Below are 22,585 nucleotides of genomic sequence, written 5' to 3' on the forward strand. Positions count from 1 at the left end.
GTTTTAACATGTGGTCAACACTGATACGTCTCTGGACACTTAAAATTATATTTATGACTCTCTTTTGCAATAGTTGTAACCCATTTAATTTTTCTTGTTTACACATAAATAATTCGGAATAATGATTTAATTTTAAATCCAAATTGTACATGGTCTGGGAATTTTTTTCTTAATTCTAGCAGCCAAAAAAACAATTTTTTTCGCAATCTTGCTACAGATCATACGTGTAAAATAAAATTTGATTTGTTATCCAGATGAACGTCCAGCTGCTTTAAATCACGCATGGTATCAATTTGTTCGCAATTTATTTTAATAACTAACTTACATTCGCGATAATTATGATTGTGATCATTATGATTTAGGATTCAATTGAATTTTGGTTGGATAATTAATTTCAGTGCTCTGCTTTCTATTTTGTAAACACCCTTTAAACCAATTAAGCTCGTTGTCTTTAATGCGATATTTACTTAATTTGCTTAATAATAAATTTCCGTGGATAGTTTGAAAAGCACGTTTGATGTCTAAGAATACTGCTATAATAGATTTGCCGTCAACAGTTTCTTCCTTCTATATACTTTTCTAATCAAAAATTTTTTAGAAATTTTCTCAAGAGACTTATTTTATTTCTTTGTTAATAAGCTGTTCTAGCTTATTATTAAACCGTTTAACTCTATTTGGGTTCATTATATATTAAATAACTTTCTCAAACTATCAACCGATTTTTCTACACAAATTTCCAATTTGCCGGTAACTACATCTAAATCGTAATCTAAGTTCATTTGGATCTCATTACTTATGTTCTGTATTTCAGTTACATACTTTATGTAACTAACTTTGTTTCCTATATTTTGGTGACTTGTTTTATTTAAAATTTTAATTTGAATAGCTTCATGGTCATTTAAATCAAACTTCGAATTTATATTTGCGTCGGTGTCGTCTGTCACATTAGTTATAACATGTTCAATACTTGTTCAGGAGTCATTGGTTACCCTAGTGCTTCCTTAATAATTTGCTTCCTAGTAAGATCTTGGAAAACTTGAACTATTTGTCTTTCTTCGATATTGCTTTAATGATAGGCAACTAGTCACAAGCATTGCCGCTGGATTGCCGGAGTTTTTAATATAATATATTGCCTATTCGCATTTATATTGCTAAACTTTAAAGTTGTAGGAAAGATGGTTTTAGTGTTTTACAATGTCATAATTTTCTCGGGCTCTATTCACCAGCTTTGTTCTAGTTTTTAGCCATTCTAGAAGTTCAAATGAAGCAAACAATTGAAGCAAATGACAAACTTATGCTTGGAAAATTATAACAACTTATTTTTTATCTCTTATATCCTATTTTGCTTTATAGAATTTTATGCAATATTATTCCAACACTAATTTTTCATATTTTAAGAAATCTTACATTTTGAAGGGATGTGAATAAATAGTATGGATGTATTATTATAGTTAATACGAAATAGTATTTATTATGCTATCTTCTCTGAGAAGAATGAATTTTACGTAAAATGAAAATAACTGTATATCTGAACAAAACTTAAAATTTATATTTAAAATTAAATTGAAAAAAATATATGAAATTAAAAAAAATTTTGGTTTTGAAAGGTTGCAACGCAACAATTATTTGATTCAAAAAGAGTATCGCATAGACACCCAAAAAAACTGAGTTTGACTTCAAGAAAATCGAAATATTATTTTGAAAAAATTCTTGAAAAAAAAATGCTGGCATCCGAGTCCACGGACACCTAGGTTGTGGTTTAGTCAGTGAAAAGTGCTTTGGTGAAAATTAGAAACTAAATTGAAATTTTGAAATATTAAATAAAAATAAGAAACTGAGTGAAAATTAAAAAAAATAGAATTGAGGAAAAAAATTAAATTGAAGTTACTCTACAATTTAAGAATAAAACCCAACAGAAATTTTTTTAAAAAAGTTGTTGGGATAAAATAAAACCATTTTAAAAATATTAAAAACTTTTGTAGAATTAAAATAAAACTACGTAAAGTTACTAGCCGAAAAGTGAACAGTCCTTCAAAATTTGAGACTGCAAGAAGGAAAATAAATAAATTTGTTTTCGCTGTCGTTTTCATCAGAGTACTAGAGGAACACAATGTGCAGCAAGTAGGCAAAGGCCGAAATTACTGCAACAATCATTTTACCTTTATTAACAGCTACTTACCTGAAAAGAAAAAAAAGTTATAAGTTATATAAAATAAAATTTTGAAATAAAAAAATATTGTAAAAGAATACAGAGTTAACGTCAACAAGTACCCTCAAATAAGAGGAGAAAAGGAGACCTGTATTTTAGAATAATTTGATAAAAATTCATATAAAAACTCATAAAATGAAAATTTTTGTTGCAACTATAAAAAATTAATGATTTTTTCATTAATTCTTTTCTTTTTCAAAATTTTTGAAAAGAAAAGAAAATATACATTTTTTATAAAATTATAAGAATTTTTATAGTGGATCCTATTCTCGTCAATAAGTGTCCCCATCAGTAGGGAGAAAAGAGAAAAAATAATTTAATAAACGAGCACAATAATAATTTTTGAATCACGTGAAATTGAAGATCTAAAATGGAACCAATCGCTTCTCTTCCATATTTCCTTCAAAGTATCTGATATGAAATCAAGATCGCCTTCAACTTCATTTGTAATGACATCCACTCCTGAAAATTTAGGCCCAGAACTAAGCCGCATCGGGCATTATGTAGAATTTCATAAAGAACCCAAAATCGTGAACCAAAATGAAACGGAACATGTACTTGATGGGCAAGGCACAAATATCTCTGAATCTATTAGAGAATTAATAAAACATGAAGCACGAAGAATTTATAGGGAAGAGTGTAACAATATTCTTGATGAAAAATTGGAAGAGGAGGACGATTTCCTAATTGATTTTAACAAAGAAGAAGCATTAGAGGGAACGAACACGACCCCAGACATAGTAAAGAGTTTGAGGACCATCTCTGGTGACGAAGGAGAGTACGACTTGTGGAAAAAGGCTGTAGAAAGGATCTTAGCGATTTATGATCATATGAGAGTATCTGCCAAGTATTATGGAATTCTTAGTGCTCTCGGAAACAAGATAATAGGGAACGCTGACACGGCACTAGAGGCATATCACACCCCACTAAATTGGAGGAAAATGATTGAATGTCTAAATCTGCACTATTCCGACAATAGGCATATTGGAACACTGGAGAACCAACTTACAGGTTTGAGCCAAGGAAGTAGGAACTCATACAGGGACTCTACATTCTAGTATATAAACACCTTACGCTTATTCTCGAAAAGCTTGGCTGCATGGATATATCGAAGGAGGTATATTTAACTATGGCAAAACTGTTTAGAAAGAAAGCCCTCAATATATTCATTCGGAAATTAAAGGAAGATTTACTTAGATTGTTGAGTGTGAGGGAACCAATTAATTCAAATTAAGTTTAAAGTTAGACAATATGACTAGCGGGAAAAATATCTAACTTTAATCAAAATCGATCAAATCAATATAGAAATAATTTTAGATACGGCCAGCGTGAGAATGATCATTTCTCCAATTCTTGGAGACATCAAAGACTTTATGCACAACATATCAATTCACAACTACATCAAAATACGATTAACCCATCCCACCTACAACTTAACTACATCCAATCTCCTGGGAGTAGAAATCAAGAACAAAATCCACGAAAAATCTTGTACGTGTGCTTGCACTAATAACCGAAATACTAACAACTCAAGCCAAAATAATGGAATCAATCCTTTTTTAGATTAGGGAGCTGCTCAATTCCATACATAGAATATTAAGCGGGAGATGAGGAGACTCTAAAATTTCTTATAGATACTGTTCCAAACAAAAATTACGTACATCCAAGGCTAATAAAAAATCCGATACCAAATGACGAAATTTTTGAAGCGAGCTCAATAGGCGGTAACGCTAGAGTCACACATCATGCATTTATAAACATTTTTTGTTCAGAAGTTTCTAAAATAAAATTCTATATCTTACCAAATTTGAACTTATTCGATGATATTCTAGACAATGATACCATGAGGGGATCTTAATATAACTATACATACTAACAAGAGCTATCTAGAATTAATAAACAACATAAAAATACCTTTTAAGTAATGCAACATACAATCTGTTAATAATATAAAAAGTATTAAAAAGTTACTATAAAGTACGAAGTATTATAAAGTATTATGTCGGGTTATTACAGAAGATTTATACAAGATTTCGCGAAAATCGCAAAAACCCTGGTATCCCTTTTAAGAGAGGAGGGTTGGCGGGTGTCGAAACGACGAAACAAAGGCAGCATTCATGCTACTAAAGAATTGCTTAGTCTCCGAGGAAGTAATACTTAACTACCCAGATTTCAGTAAGGATTTTGAATTGACGACGGATGCTTCAAACCATGCGATCGGAGCAGTCCTATCTCAGGGAAGAAGACCAATAACTTGCCTTTCTAGAACACTAACAAGGTCCTCTTATGCTACTAATGAAAAGGAGCTCTTAGTAATTGTGTGGTCTCCGACTTCTCTCAGCAATTACTTATATGTAGCAAGCAGAGTTATAATCTATACCGATCATCAGCCTCTCACGTACGCTCTAAGTAATAAAAATTCCAATAGTAAACTAAAACGATCGAAAGCCATTAGAGGAGTATAACCATGAAATCAGGTACAAACCGGGTTGCATTTACGTTGTGGCCGATAGACTCTCTAGGCTCACACCAGATTCGCAGATATTTAGTTTATCCGTAAATCAACACAGCACAGAAAGTTCATCTCACAACTATATCCAATTTATAGATACACCAATAAAAGTTTTTAAAAATCAACTAGTATTAAATACAAATAATAATAATGACTATAAATTAATAAATCCTTTTAAAAATTACTACAGACATAACATATCTCAAACACAGTTTTCAGAAAATTATTTGATAGCTATTTTAAAGAAAGTTTTGAATCCAAATATTATAAATGCAATTAAGACGGATGAAGCTACTATGGGACAAACTCAAAGAATTTACACCTAACACTTCGAAAACAACAAAATTAGATTCACTCGAATAATGTTGAAAGTTATAACTGATGAATCCGAACAGGATATTATAATTACAAATCATAAACGCGCTCATAGAACTGCCGCAAAAAATAGGGCACAAATTATCCATTTGTTATTTTCCTAAAATGACGAGCAAAATTAAGAAATTCGTTGCCATGTGTACGATTTGCAAAGAAAATAAGTATGAAACGCACCCCAATAAGCCTGAATTAGCAGAAGCACCAACCGCCACCTTCACGGGACATACCTTACATATCAATATTTTCTCAACCGAATCAAAGCTAACCATCACTGTAATTGATAAGCTCATCAAGTTCCTTCAAGCGATAATCATAAAAGCAGATCAACTGAAGATATTCGACTGGTTCTATGAGATATATTGTACTACTATGGTGTACTTATATGTGTGATAATCGATAATGAAAAATCAGTAAATTCAGCTTCGATCAAAGCAACGATGGAGGATGAGTTAAAAATCAAGGGGTACACCGTACCACCATATAGGAGCGAGTCAAATAAACAAATTGAAAGAGCGCATTCAACACTTGCAGAAATTATACGTTACCTGAAAGCAGAAAATACAGAGCGAAATTTCAAAGAACTGTTGCAACGAGCTGTGAATGAATATAACCACATTATTCTTTCAATTACAAAGAAAAAACCGATCGAATTATTTCTTGGAAGGATACCAAATATTTCGTGAAAAAAAAACGAAAAATTGATCTAAATGATCGTAAAAGGAAAAAGAAACCTGTTCAACAGTACAAAATAGGTGAAATCATTTATGTTAAGCATAAGAGATTCGGAACTAAATTGAAGATTAAGTATAAAAAAAAATGGTAAAAGAAAATACCACATCGGGAAGAATAGTGCATAAATCTAATATAAGATCAGGATAATATAGCGAATTAATTTTTCTTTTCCCCATTCCACACTTTATGTGGCTTCCACAATTCAACTTTTGATTTCTTTTCATTATCGCTTCTTACCATTTTATATTTCAGATTTTTGATGACCAGGACCCTAGCGCACATACAAATTTTAGATCACAACGGATCCTATGTGATTACTGTAGAACTCGGTGAACCAAAAATAAAAGAGGGGAAGTACAGAATAGTTCATGTGGCAGATGTAACCGAAAATGGGGATGCTGTTACGGAGCTGGAAACGCTTCTTTCAAACGAAGCATTACAGAATCACACTCTGCACCCATATTTGCAGCACGAGGTTTAGATTAAAAAAAATAAAAATCTACTATAAATAATATAAAAATTTCTAAAAAAAATCAAATTGTAAACGATAATTCTACTTGCATTAGAAATTTAATAGAAAGAAGACACACGAGATGTGACCTCACCAACTGTCAGCATGTACCAACTATAGAAATAATCGATAATCGAATAATACTTCTGAACCACTTTAATGGTAATATAAAATCAAGTAGGGGAGCGATTGCCTTTAACGGGAGCTGTCTAATTAAATTCCATAACGATACTATAAAAATCAACAATGAATCGTTTAAATGCCAGGAAAGATCAGCACACAAAGTTTGGCCACCAATTTTACAACAACTATAGTCCATCCATTGTAGGTAATGGTGCTATTCGTGATGATGCTTTTCATTAGAAAAAATCGAGCAAAAGTTGTAATTAATAACACTTCTACGGGAAATACAGAAAACAAGAAAGAGAAAATAAAAGAAGAAATAGAGCTTACAAATCAGAATATGAAAGATAATATAACACCAGTACCTCCAAGATCTAGCTCAAACATCCCAAGTAAAGAGATGCAGTCCAAATAAGCTACTCAACCAAGAATTATCAGCATTGGGACATTTGGTCCTAAGAGGGGAGGAGTTAACGTTGCACATTATTTCAGACGTTAACCTATCATCTTTCACCAAAATATCACCAATTTTTTAAAAATTGCGAAATCGTCAACACAGCGATTTTGGGTGTGAACTACCTTAAAAATTGGTTCACATAAAAATTCTTTGAACGGTCACGTTGCGCCTATAAGAATTATGCTGATAATGCAAGTAGAGTGATTGGTAATTAAAATTAAAATTTTATAAAATTATTCATTAGTATTTTGTACTGACAAGTGAAAAATAATAAAAATTTATTTTGTTAAATTAAGTGAAAATATCGTCTTTTATTAAAATAAAGTAAAATAATTTTTCTAGTAAAATAAAATAATTAAGCCTTCCCTCTTAAAGAAAAGTTATATTCCCAAATTTTATAACTATTTATTGCAGCGAAAGCATAAGCATTTTTCAAATTTTGCATAGAAAAGCTGTTCTAAAGGTCTTCAAGGCACCTTATATTTCTGCAACTGCAAGCTTTTCCAAATTTCCAAGAATGCAGAAAGCTGTCGATAAATGCCATGCCATAAAAAATATATTTATTTTTCCTAACTCACGCAAATAAGCCTTTAATAATATGACTAACATTAATTTAAATAACGTAGTAGGTAGATTATTTTAAAAACAGTATTATTTTTTTTCACCTGTTGAAGGGGAAATTGCTGTTTTACAAGCCATTGGTTTGACCCAACTTTATTTAAAAATACCATAGTCATAAAAATTTATGTTATAAGAATACCATAAATATTTATTGATTACATATCACATACGTAAACATATGTATATTTTGTTAAAAAAATAATTGTTAAAAGCGAAATAGTTATATTTTTTATAAAGTGCTTTCTCTTTCTAGTAACACTGTTATAAATGGCTTGTGAGAGTTTTCGTAACTCTCATACTAGTTTTGGTATGTTTTAAAAACTCTTATAGAAATCTGACTAGGGTCTTTTAGTGTTCTACAAGACTGAAATTATAAGAGTAATATTCTTTAAGAATTCTCAATATAGCTCTACAAGAGTCTTATTAGATAAAAATTTTTACTTAAGAAATTTACGTACTTTCGGTACTCAATCGATTTCATTCGTAAATGAAGGTCAAAAATCAATAACTCTTGTCAGCTACTGTTTTTGTATTCTTGTACTTCTTTTCATCTTAGGTAAGAACCTGCTTTATTACATCAAAATCAATAATTTTTAGCAATTAGTTTTGGTACAAAAAATATTTTTAGGCTGAAATTAAAAAACCTGATGTGACCAGCAGATAAGCGACTGGAATGTATATTGTCTAGATTTGTAAAAGTATTCCAGAGTATTATGAACACGCGTTTTAAACACTTCTTTACTATTCTAAGGACACTAATAAGCATTTAGTTAACGTACCTACAAAAGTGTGTATTTGGCTCTTGGTACAGTTTAATTTTGTACCGTCCAAATTATACGACAAGTTCATTAGTAAGTTATGGTAACAAACAGAACTCAAATATTAAACTTCAAAAAATTCCATCAAATCGTTCCGTAGATATAGTAGAAAATGTAAAATCGGCCCCCAGTTTGGTTTCCGAGCCCTGATCTTTCCAAAAAATTTAGAAACTCATTGTTTTAACATCTCAAATTTAAATTTATATTTATGGTCGAGCGAAACTTGTATATGAAATTTCAAGTATTTTCTTCATAATGATTAAAAATTTTAAAACGGGCTCGCCAAAAAATGGAATTCCCGAGGCCTGATATATCCCAAAAGTTGATCAATCCGTGCCATAGTCAAAATAAGCTTACGTATAAAATCTCATCAAAATCGGATCAGCCGAACTTGAGATACACGCGTGCACACACAGACCGACAGGTTGCTAAAAATAGTTTATTTACACTTCCCTACCATGGAGAAGTGCATTTACACCGAAAACTCGATATGCAAAATTTGTTATATAAATTTGGAAACGTAAGTACAACTTATTTTAAAATAAACAAGTAAAAACGTTTCAGTCGGTATAAACCGACTGAATAATACCCTGCATGTTGACAATCTGAGTTTAAAAATTTGTTTTTGAAATATTAAAAAATAACTTTGATAGAAAAACATATTAATAGAAACTTTACGGATATTATGCCTGAGCTGTAAGTGGACACACGGCTGCCAAGTTTCGTGAAGCTGGCTTTAATATTTTTCCAAATATTAACTTTCGGCGTTGTATGGTAGCTACCCGGACCACTACAAAAAAGTTTTAATTACGAAGTTTCTTTTTTTGATTTTAACAGGAATGCTTTAAATTAACGAAAATGTTATATATAATATTAAATATAATTGAAAACGTTTAAGAAAATCCAATGCAGTTTAGTGCAAAATTAATTTCAATAGAAAATGTTTATTTTTGTTTCAACTAAATGTATTTCATATATTATTATGTGTATTTCTTTTAATTTTTCGTATAATTTTTAAAAATTCCGAAGTGTATAATATGTCAATTTTATTTTAACCCTACCTTGATAATATGGTGATAATATGGATAATACGTTACTATTATAATAAAATAAAATCTGTTAATACTTTTCATACTGTATCTATAAACATGTAATAACAATATTGCATAGTTCAAGAAAAAATTGGGAAAATATTACTGATAAAAAATTTTAAAATGTTAAATGATTTAATATAAGCAAGCATTGCAGAATTTTTCTCCATACGATATTTCAGTCCTTCAGATAAACACAGCATAATCTAAAATAAAATCTCATGGGATGTTTAATATTTACAACCAAAATATGTACGTATAAATAAATGTAAAAAAGTGATATGAATATTGCAACGATCATCGTGCGAATTATACAACATAAATAAATAAATATCACTACAGAATTTTAAAATAAATATTATTTTTATAGTAAACAAAATTAAACTGGTGTAATATAAGGATGGATTTTATCAACTTAAGTAAAAAAAACATATAAATCCCATCAAACCGTGAGCGCACAAAACATATTATTTCATTTAAGCGTTTTACATTTACATTACAAACTGCCTACTTACCGTGCAAACTTCAATAAAAATGGTTTGTGTTAGACATATGTGTATGAGTCATTTTAGAAAAACATAATTATCTTTTCACTGTATCTAACCATTTTTGCAACCTTCTTTAAGTTCTACATAAAACTTTTGTGACATTTTTAAAAATATTCCGTAGGACTTCAATTTATATACTTTATTTGAAGACTCCCGAGGAAGCTTAAGGAATCATTCTTTGTCCCATAACAAACTTTAAGATTTTTTCACGGTTTTTTTATAAAATGTCGTTTGACTACACTTGACAAGTTTTGTTTAAAACCCTTATCGAACCAAGAACCAAGATACCGTAGGACAATCCGCCGTCACACAATCCTCTCCCCTTCCGCTTCTTACAAAACTTGATTCAAAATTTTTCATTAGTTTTTCAAACAGCTGAGAAATCCAATTCACAGAGATTCTGTAAAACATACGATACACAAACCGGTTTTAGCCCAAATCAGTATATAAATCTTGGAGTTTCAAGTTTTAATGGCTAAGCCCCTAAAACTCCGTACCCTCATGAAATAAGAAGCGGTTTTATTTATGAAAATATTCTTTTTAACTTTCATTGATATGACTTTTACATAATATTCTCAGTTAAGTTCTCTACCTCTGTGTGGAACAACCCAACTGCTTAGAAAAACAATTTCTTCATCATACATACATATATGTTGAAGAATATTTACGAACATTACAGATCGTCAAATTGCGGGTACTTTGTTGACTTTAAAAATGGATAGTAGTTTAAGGAAAATTATTTTATTTTATTTTTCTTTTGCTACCTTTCACGTACGTATGTATATTTAGTTATAGTTGCACGTTTTATTTATGTTGTTTTGAAGGAATTCATGTTTTTCCTTAAATGAAGTGAAAATAAAAAATTTTCTTAGTTGATATTGCAATATTTTAGGTTGTTGACTTCTCTTGTACTCGTATGTTGCTATAATAGGTAATTTTAGATCAAATGCTGGAATTAGTTTTACAGTAAGGTGGTCAAGTTTTTATTTGCCTTTTTTGTTTTCCTTTTTTTTTAAATTTTTTTAAAGGTCATGCAGAATGCGCGGTCAATACTCTTTTAATTTATGGGTTATTTCATATATTAAGGAAAAAGGGTCAGCACAATTAAGAAAAAATAAATTTGAAAAACAGTTTTTTTATTGGTATGAAAAGAAAACTTCCTTTTATTCGGAATAAAATATTTTTTTATTTTTGCTAATATATTTTTGCGCTACATACGCCCTTTATCAAAGCTGATTTTCTTCTCACTTATTAAAATAATAATAATGAGGGATTTTAATATTTTTGAATTTATATTTTAAACGACATTTCGTTACTAATCGTTAAATCGTATCATGATGCTAGGAAAGGGAAATTTTCAGCCTTGCCAAATGGGTTTTTCAAATATTATTACAAAACATTAAAACATTGGTTTTTAAATATGCAAAACATTAAAACCATAAAGATGCTTATTATTATAAATATTTAATTTTTAATTTAATATAAGTCAATAATTTTATTTACTTTTCGAAACCTTTTACTTTTAATTTTATTTACTATTCCGAAACTTTTTTGAAGCTGGTTTAAAATAAAAAATTTATGAGATAACTCAAAAATTTAGACTATTTTCTAAATATATATTGTATAATAGATGTAAAACATAACAGACAAAACAAACAACGTAACCGGTGTTTACCAATGGCCCAATAAAAAAATCTGATTCTAAAGGATCAGAGATATCAAGTTATAAAAGCTCTGTGGTGTAAAAAAAACATAAAGACACCAAATACACTTATGACTTGTGAGGAAATGGTTTCCAATATTGAATATCATTATCTGGAACCTTTGAGGCTTTTTAAAATGGTCTATACATGTATGACGATGAAAATATTTTTTATAATTTTATAAAAACTTAACAATATAGCTAGATACGTTTGCTCGTATCGAACTATACTTTTGTTCGTATCCTAGTTATACTAGTTATTTTGATAATGTCAAAAAAAGATTTAAAATACGTAAAGAGCATTACATTTCTGGCTATTGTTTTATATAGGAACTAAAATACACAAAATAAAATTCAAAACACACTTAAAATACATTAGGACATATTTTTATCGTACCTTTTCTTTCACATAATAATTGATATTTACACAAAGATAGAAAGATATAGTTATTACCTCTTTTAGTTAAAGAAATTTTTATACCACGGTGTGTGTAAAAGATTGAATTAAGTTTCTGCAAGAAGGAGGTACTATTTCCTGATAAATATACTTTGCTTTTAATTTAAGTACTGTAATATTTTTTATATATTGCACATTTAGTGATGGAAGCTATCGGATAATTTAAACTATGGATAGTAGCTAACTGAATGATTTTAACTATCAAATGATTTTTGGTGAATCAACAAAATTCATTTGTTATTTGCCACATTATTCAGTTACCATTTTCACTATTACAATGTATTCGCTACGAAAAACATTCATTACTCGCCTTTTCAATTGTCATATTCAGTGAAAAAACAAAATAGCAAATTACTATTTCAAGATATAGCAATTTTCCCGGATTTATTAGTTAATAAATATGGGTCTATATATTTTACCAGGATTTTATTTTAATTTTATTAAAAACAAATTAATTTTCATCTGCATCACTATATTTATAATGCGAGATCACAACCAACAAACGTGAAATAACAATGATATGTGTACACATATCGTTTATTTGAAAATCAGATAATAAATAAGATAAAGTTTAAGTTCACGTCTTGAAATGTAAAAATTTCTCTTCAAATTTGTTGAAATATTAAATTAAGCAGTGTTTGACTTAAATTTCTTTTTAAAATTTAATTTAATTTAGTTTTTATTTAAATTTCTTTTTCTTCAATTAAAATACTTACCGAAGAATTTCTTCGTCTTAAATCTACAATTTCATAGTCGCTCATTGGATAATCCACATCCGCATCGTTGATTGTGCTTGTAGAAATACTTAGCCACGACGGCGAAGTACAACTTGGAGCATAAAAGTATCTTCTATCGTCAAAAGGCATTGTTTTAATATTTTTACTTGAATTTTCAGATATTAAAGTTCTATCACTATCATAATCGCTTGCGTTAGATGAAACACGTGTTCTTTGTTTATTAATGTCTTCTTGATCAGAAACTGAACCATCTAATGGGTTTACTATTTCACTTTCTTGAATCGTAATTAATGATTTACTGCCTCGATGTTTGAAGAACTCAGGTACCTGTTGAATTTCTTTGGTTAAATTGTATCCTTCATTATCTCCATCTTCACTACTATTTTCTTTAATTACTAAAGGATCCCCTGACACAGTTGAAGAAGCTGTGGAAATTGGTCTTGGGTGAACATCCGCAATAACGATATTTTGGCTACTTTTTTGTTGGGATTCGTCCATTGTAGCAAGAACTGTTGAAGCTATTGATGGACTTTTGCTTCGTCTATTTTCCAAATCAGAAAATGTTTTTTTATTATAAGTGTTAACCGGTTGAAAAGAATGTGAATTTTTTTCAGATTCGAATTTTATTTTACTTATTTCATTCGATTTGTTATTATCAATTAAATTTAAATCTTCTGTCGAAGTTATTGTCTGGTAGCTTACTATAATTGTGGTTTTGTTATTGTTATTTTTGTCATTAGAAGTATTATTACTAGTAGCACGTGATTTACTTTTATCTATTTTAATAGCACCATTCGCGCAATATAAATTTTCTGTTTTATTAGCACCATCAACATTAACAGCTATATTTGGCACATTAGTTTGACATTCTTTCCCATCCAATTTTTTCTCAATTACTGACTTTACAGATTGTACATCTAAATTAAAAGTGTCTCCATCATCACCTTCGCGTTCGTCTTCACTTGTACGAATTTCCAAGGCTGCAGATAGCGGTCTTTTACTATGCTTTTCTAATGATCGTGTTCTTCGACGTGGTCGATTTCTTTGATGTCGATTTCGATTAACTTTATCAGTTTCACTATCAGTCATATAATGTTCAACATTCTTGCTTTTAGTGTTAGGAGTATCCGGCATATAATCACGAAATTTAGCGTCAGAATTCACAAAACTATGAACAGTTGGAAATGTTAATTCTTCCCCAGCACGTTGCCATTTTTTATTGATAATAAATGATGTATCATGGTATCGTATACTTGGCTACAAAACAAATTCAATAAAGTATTTAGTTTATCTATATGTATAATTTTTTAATATGGCTTGCTATAAATTGAATTATATTTTATTTCTTTTCATAACACAATAACATATTATTCAAAATCAATTATTCAAACTTTTACTTTTAAACAACGAATAAATTAATAGTTAGTCTAAAAATTTTTATTAGTTCCGAACGTATTGTACAAGAAAAACTGCACATAAACGAATACAAAACAACCACAGTTAAAAAATTATTGTACTAAAAGTTTTGTTAAACGTACAAGCAGATAAAAAGTTTAAAATTATGTTTGAATTTTTTTAAAGGTTTGCGTCTTTGAATCAATTTTTTATATTTTTATTGTTTCAACAATATTGATTTATTTTCTTCAACAGTAATTTTAATATAGGCTGTTAAAATTAAAAATTAAATTTTTTTTATACCTAAACGTTTATTATTTATTATCTTTGTATTACGAAAAAATAATTTTCCTTTTAAGACAAAGTAAACTTTAATATTTTTAACACAATTTGAGCAATTTATCATTATTTTTCTTTTAACTACAAAATGTCTTCGCCTAACATTATGCAAAAATTTTAACATCTAATATAAAGAGGATAAAAAATTAACAAAAGATAACAAGAATAAACAAAAAAATTTTAACTTTTACAGCCTGTATCTCGCTTTTTCATTCACTTTCAAATTAGAATTCTCATTATTTTCTAATAGTTGTTTCACTTTTCTAATAGTTGTTTTTCTTTTCTAGTAGATTATTCATTTTTTTAATTGGATTTCTACATTTTTTTTCAAGTTATCGATTGAACGTCCCACTGAACCCAAAAAAAAAGTGAATAAATTTTGAATGCAACTGCAAAGTTTAGTACTAGAAACTCAACTGGTTTTTTCAAAATTTGAATTGATCTTAAAATTAGCTGTTTAAGAAAATTCTTTAGAATTAAACAAAAACAAAAGTTTTGAATTGATGCATGTATGTATGTATAATAGTTTACTTTTACCGACCGACCACATTGTTTTCAATTTTTATCCATAGGTATGGAACGGATTTATGGAATTTTTTGGAATTTGATGTTTGAGTTCAGGTTGTTACCGAAACTAACTGGTGAGCTTTTCAGGCGATTCCGATGACACAGAGCGAAATTCTGTTAAGAGCCAAATTTACACTTTACTAGATATGTTACCCAAAAGCTTGCTAATTCCCTTAAAACTGAAAGAAAGTGTTCAAAATGCATTTTCATAATCTTTTATAACACTTTCAACAAACTAGGCAATATACATTGCAGTCGGTTATGTGCTGACTACATCAGATTTTTTTTTAAATTTTAAATAATTTCTGAAAAAAAATATTCAATTTCGTAAAGTTAAACAAGCATGCATAGTTAATTTTGTAAAACTATTTATATTTCAGTAAACATCACAATATTACATAATATTTTGCAATTATATAAACAAAATAAGAATATAAAGAAACCAAAAGCCATTTAAATACATGTTAGCGGTTAATCTTTAAATCAAAATTAATTTCTTTTATTGTTTTGTAATATTCACACATACATTTACACGCAGCATCTTGGCTTTACCGCCCAAATTAGTAAAATGTGCTTAAATACTTATAAATATTATGTACGAGTATATGTGTAATAGTATAAATTAGAAATATTTTTTATATAAATGAGAAAATAAAATAAAAATAGAAATAACTGACGTATTATATCATTATTATCAAATAAAAATTGAAAAATTAAAAAAAATCTAGTTTACCTTGATAAAAATATTTCTTTAAGAAAGTTATGCTAACAATATTGAATAAAGCCCTCGGACAAGTTAATATTAGCATGATATAAATGGTGTATAATTATGTACATATGTATGTCTGTTTACCAAAAATATGGCAATAACAATAGATATGTATAAATGTTTATTCAATAATTAAAAGAACGGGCTAAGTCAGATATTTCTAAATCCCCGTTTATTATTAGAAACCAACACTTTAAACTGTATATTGTCTTGCCGAAAACGAAAATTCTATTTACACAAAAATTCTATACACTTACATATGAAGAATTACCTACATTATGAAGAATAAAATAAATAAGTTAGTTAAAAGCACTAAATCATAAAAGTCAAAAACTCTAAAATTATTTCCCATACTAAACTTTTCTATTTTTGAAAATGACCTTGTAAAATTATTTTATTTATTTTTTACAAAGGTTAAGCCTATATACATATTATGTATACATAAGCCCTAAAAAATCTTTTAAAATGTTTTCAAAAATTCAAAATGTTTTGTTGAAATTAAACCCTTGGGATAAAAATTTAAACTTTGAAAAATTAAAACTTTATACTGAGAAAAATTTTACCAAATAAAGATATTTTTCATAAACAGAAGTGACACAAAATATATCCGAAATCGCGACAACCACACTTTATAGCCAGCATTTTTAATTTTCACATAAATGTATTTACTATTTAGAGCTTAAAATATTGTAATTTTGAACATAATTTGAAACATGCTAAGAATGTAATTATTCGTTATAGACTTGTGGAAATAATGCTTTCAAAAAGTATATAGCAGTGTAGTACATTATTAAAATTATGTACTTTCATTCATATATGTACGAACATATTCCACAGATTACTTTTAAGGATAAGCAATTTACACAATCTTTGAAATAAAATAAAAAAAATTAAAGAGGCGTTAACATAATGCTCGGAATTAATGATTAAATGCGTGAGTTAGAAAAAAATAATATTTTTTAATGGGATTTATCGTTAGCTTTCTTCATTTATAGAAATTTGGAAAAGTTAACAGTTTTGGAAACATATGGCGCCAAAAATTCGAATTTCAAGAGACAATAACCTGAGAGGTGGAAAAGAATTTTCTTCAACGAAATGAACTATTTATCAGTATCTAAAAGCTATTAAAATTTAAGGCAACACCCTGAGATCTAGTGGAAAAACGATAGCAAAAATTCAAAAAAATTTTCGAATTTCAGATAATGTTAAATTTTAACAGCCATTTTATTTTTTTGAACCTCAAGTATGGTAAGTCGCGATAGAAGAAGCCAGCCGCTATTATTCTGAGTTTGCAAAATTTAAAAAATGCTTATGGTTTCGCTGCAATAAATAGTTGAAAAATGGCATTTTTAGAGTTTTGAGGGGCTATAATTTTAAGAGAAGGGGAGATTAGTAAAAATTTCTAGATTAGTTTCTATTAAACATATAGTTATGTATATAAACTTCAGTTTTTTATCTACAAGAGTGCAGAAGTTTTGTTAACATGTCCACCAACGGACGGAAATGAATAATTTAATGAATAATTTATGGCAAAACTGCGAAAAATGACACTTTCTATATTTGAAGCAATGTCACACTAAGAAAATATATGCTAAAAATAAATGTGAGAGGCAAACAAAATTGTTTGCGTTTACTACATAACAGAACATTTTAGTCAATTGTAGTTCAAAGTCAAATAAGTGTCGACTTCGGTTGTGACATACTGCGATCAAGTTAAAATGTGAACAAAGCTGTAAAACACAAGCAGCAGCATTATCGTCTTTTAATCCAGAAATCCCTCAAAAACGAATATGTTAGAGCCTTCCTCAATTTAAGACTAGATTTGAATGAAATATAATTTATTATGTAAGTAGTTTCAAAGTTCTTGTGTAGCAATTTATTTAAAAAGATACTGTCTATGTATCAACCCATTAACACAGATCAAAGATTTTAGAATTAATTTAGATTTAAAAATTTTCTCTAACATTTGTCCACAACATTAACGAATGACATTTTTTACATTATTCCAAAATAAAATTAGTTTATAAAAATTTTTTTCCTCCATTTTTGTAACATTTTGCAAAAATCTAGAAAAAAAGTATTTTAGATATACAGCTAAAATACTTTTTCGTCTCAACTTTAAGATGTTTATGTAAATATTGACAAATAATTCATTTTACTACGACAATGTTTCTTTGTAACTTCTTTCCCACGCGAGTCATAATCACCATAAGCTCTATCGAACTTTTATAAAAGCAAAACATGTTATGACAGTAACGGTTGTCATGCCTATAACTATATCATCATTCATTATTTATATAATAACTTCAACTGAATTATTTTACTATATAATTCGAACTTTTTATTAGTAAACATATTTCGAAATTATACTCTAAAATTTCTCCCAAATTAAAAATTTGTCGGAAAATTATTCATATAAATCATTTTAATTAGATAGTCCAAAAGCTATATTATTACAAGCTAGGCTTAAATGGTTTTATAGTGGATGCACCATATTACAAATCGACCACATTTGATTATATTAATTTAGATAAAAACATTTTATTTCCTTTATTTCCTTTTTAAATGTATCATATACTTAATACGTTTATAAATCTACAAAGTAAAATATACGTATTTACTTACACAAATTTTTATTAATTAAAAAACCATTTTTATGGAAGCCATTTTTATTATGAAATTACATACTTTTTATACCCTGCACTTCGTGAAGGGTATATTAACTTTGGTATGGAGTTTGTAACTACTTGAAGGAGTCATCTGCGGTATGGACATATATATATATTCTTGCTCAGCGTAAAATTCTGCGTCGATTTAGACATGTCCGTCCGTCCGTCCGTCCGTCCGTCCGTCCGTCCGTCCGATCGCACGATAACTCAAAAACGAATAATGCTATCGACACCAAACTTTCACAAGTTTTTTCTTTTGTGCCAAGGACGAACCCTATTGTTATTGGACTAATTCGGACAACGGGTTCGGGTAGCTGCCATACAACTCAAAGAGTTTATTTTAAATATTTCGAAAACTAATAAAGCTATAAATATAAAATTTTGTATACATGTGTCCAATTACATTTTACACATGCTCTAAAAATTATAATGGGATAGCTGCACCGGTTCGGGTGGCTGCCATACAACTCCAGAAGCTAATTTTAAATATTTGGAAAAATAATAAAGTCCGATTCATGAAACTTGGCAGTTGTGTGTCCGATTGTAGATCAGACATATTTGTGAAGTTTAAGTGGAATTGCTTGACAGGTTCGGGTACTTGCCATGCAAGTCTAAAAGCTTATTTTAAATATTTGGAAAAATAATAAAGTCAGATTCATGAAACTTGGCAGTTGTATGTCGAGTTATAGGTCAGATATATTTCTGAAGTTTTGGTGGGATTGCTTGGCAGGTTCGAGTAGCTCCCATACAAGTCCGAAAGCTTATTCTTAATATTTCGAAAAATAATAAAGTCAGATTCATGAGACTTGGCAGTCGTGTGTCCAATTATAGGTCAGATATATTTCTAAAGTTTTGGTGGGATTGCTTGACAGGTTCGAGTAGCTCCCATACAAGTCTAAAAGCTTATTCTTAATATTTGGAAAAATAATAAAGTCAGATTCATGAAACTTGGCAGTCATGTGTCCAATTATAGGCCAAATATATTTCTGAAGTTTTAGAAGAATTGCTTGACAGGTTCGGGTACCTGCCATATAACTCCAGAAGTTAATTTTAAATATTTGAAAAAATAATAAAGCCAGATGCATGAAACTTGGCAGTTGTGTGTCCGATTGTAGATCAGATATATGAAGTTTTGATGGAATTGCTTGACAGGTTCAGGTACCTGCCATACAACTCCAAAAGCTAATTTTAAATATTTGGAAAAATTATAAAGTCAGATTCATGAAACTTGACAGTCGGATGTCCAATAATAGGTCAGACACATCCGTGAAGTTTCTATAAAATGTCTTCACGTGTTCGAGTAATTGCTACACAATAACGAAAGGTGCAGGGTATAATTCAATCGGTTTATACCGACTGAAACGTTTTTACTTGTTTTTACATTATATAGATAAACTCAGAGTCAGTTCTAGTAAGAAACCCAAAACTTAACTCTAGATCTAACATAAAGTTTCACTTAGTGCGCTGTTTTCTAAAACTGACTCGGATTACATTAAATCATATTGTCGAATGCTAATTAGTAATATTTCATACAATTCCAACTTAAAAGCAAGCCAATCTAATTGTAAGAAAAATTAATTGTATAAAATTTGCTATCAAATCACACTTACCGCTCTATAAAGCATGTAATGAAAATCCTTTGGTAAATCCATTTATTTATCAGTATATTTTATATAAATAATACGAATATTAAATAATCATTAATATTTTCTGTTGCACTAATTTCTTAAGTTTGTTATTATAAATAAGCACTTTCATCTATTATTTATTTTTAAATTACTGGATTTAGTACTCTTATTTAACTATTGTATATACAAGTGTATTTATAAATAAAATATAATTCAAATTATTTCTTTTTTATTTTATAGCCCCAAATAGTGAATATTAATAGCTTTGCTATAAGATCATTAAATTGTTTTTGATTTTCAAAAATACAGTTAATGAAAAAAAATAGTTTTTAACGAGATTTTTTTCTAAATATTTATTTAAAGTTTTCATTATAGCAAAAAATTGTTTTCAATATGAATACATATTTACCGTTAGTTTAAAAGAAAAATCGAGTATCTGCAAAATTAACTTTTACAAAGTTAAGTTTTCAAATGTCAAGTTAATATTAAACATGGTTTTCTAATTGTCTTCAAAGTTGTCTTTTTTTAGATACATAGCTAAATAATGCTAGCAAATATAAAAAAATCTGATGTAGTCAGCACATAACCGATCGCAATGTGTATTGTCTAGTTAAGTGAAAGTGTTACAGAATATTATAAAATTGCCTGTTAAATACTTCTTTCTAATTTTTATGGCATTAGTAGGCTTTATATTAATTAAATACACATAGAAGAATGTAAGTTTGGCTCTTAGTAGAGTTTCGCTTTTTGCTACCCGAATTCCTGAAATTCTTGCCGTTTTTTTCGGTAACAACCAGAAATAAAATTAAATTTCAAAAATTGGTGTTATGATTGTTCAAAAATTGATATATGAAATTTCAAAAAGGTTGAATATATTCTGCATAATGATTAAAAATGTAAAACCGGCCCGCTAAAAAGTGCAGGTCCCGAGGCCTGATATATTCCAAAAATTGATGAATCCGTGCCATTGTCGAAATAAACTTACATATAAAATTTCATCAAAATCGGTTCGGCCGAACTTGAGATACACGCGTGCACACAGACCGGCAGATTGCTAAAAATAGGCAAAAATTTTTTTCTACGGAAATAAGTTTGAAGGGTGTAAAGGTTTTGTAAACATGTCCACGGACGAACAAAGTGAAACTAATAAGCACTTTTTTCTAATTTTAAGAAAAGCTTTATAATGAAGTAAAATTGTAAATGTGCTTAAAGTGGTATTTTAATAAAAAAAACTATTAAAAAAAGAACTTTTCGTTTAAACTATCACACTTACGTACACACACATTACGTAACCTAATAAACAAATACTTTTGTATTTCTTGTTAATTTGACTATTTAGAATTAAAGCTAAACATTCATGAAAATCAAATTTTTTGTTCTCAGCAGTTAACAAAAATGTAAACTAAGAAAATTTTTAAGAAAATTGTTATTAAAACAGCATAATTATTGACATCGAAAGACGCCTGCATTTAAAGTACTTTTTATATATTTTGTAGTCAAAACAGTCAATTTTGCAGATGGTCAAGTTCCTTATAAGTCGACGATATATTCTGTATTTACACACATATGTATGTATGTATGCTTATTTTTGAAAAATTTAATTTTCTTGTTTTTCTATATTGATTTGGTTGCACCAACATTAATTTATAGGTCGTTCACAGCAGTTTTTTCTATTTTTTTAATTTACTATCATGTACATAGATATGTACATACATATATACATTTTACGATCAATTTCTCTATTCTGAACATGCTCAAAAATCTGTTTAAATACGTTTCAATATATGTATGTGCTCTTAATGAAAACAAAAAATATACGTATGTGGCTATGTACATATGTATTTATGTAAGTTAAATAAATAAGAATAAAACACTATAAAAGAAAAAAACAAAAATCTCCAGGATTTTTGAATCGTTTTTTTTTCAAATGAGATATTGCCCACGTTTAGTAAACAGAACAAAAACGGAGTACAAACATAATTTACATAGAAAATAATTAGCGTTTTAGAAAAAAAAAGTACGGAGCAGCAACAAGTATACGTACATTATTGTATACAAGTAGACGCTAACCTGAAGGTTTATACGTGCATATATGTATTTGGATTTTGGAATCTTTTTTCCCGCCAGATTTTTATTTTTATAAACATACTTACAAAATGTTTTTTTCATAAATTTATGCCAAAACTTATGTATTTATGGCAATTTTTTGTGTGCTTACATGTACAGGCTGTCTCGTATCAAAGTGCAATGCTATATACCGTTGTATAAATATATAGCAATGCACTTTGATATGAGATAAGTAGACAAAACCATTGTATGGAAGAG

The 22,585-nt window shown here is 28.7% G+C and overlaps 1 protein-coding gene across 1 annotated transcript in view; it reads right to left on the reverse strand.

Annotated features, from left to right (window-relative positions):
* Positions 1-11,808: 11,808 nt before the first annotated feature.
* LOC129619142 (transcription initiation factor TFIID subunit 1-like) overlaps positions 11,809-22,585 on the reverse strand; it is a 48,287-nt gene continuing 37,510 nt past the window's right edge. The window contains exons 2-5 of the mRNA XM_055534236.1: positions 20,670-20,807; positions 20,243-20,528; positions 12,873-14,150; positions 11,809-11,841 (exon numbers count right to left, since the gene is read on the reverse strand). Of these exons, the coding sequence (XP_055390211.1) occupies positions 11,809-11,841; positions 12,873-14,150; positions 20,243-20,284 (1,353 nt within the window). The 5' untranslated portion in view covers positions 20,285-20,528; positions 20,670-20,807. The remainder of the gene's footprint in view (positions 11,842-12,872; positions 14,151-20,242; positions 20,529-20,669; positions 20,808-22,585) is intronic.

Source organism: Condylostylus longicornis, unplaced genomic scaffold (genome assembly GCF_029603195.1).
Source record: "Condylostylus longicornis isolate FDR11 unplaced genomic scaffold, ASM2960319v2 ptg000010l, whole genome shotgun sequence".
NCBI lineage: Eukaryota > Metazoa > Arthropoda > Insecta > Diptera > Dolichopodidae > Condylostylus > Condylostylus longicornis.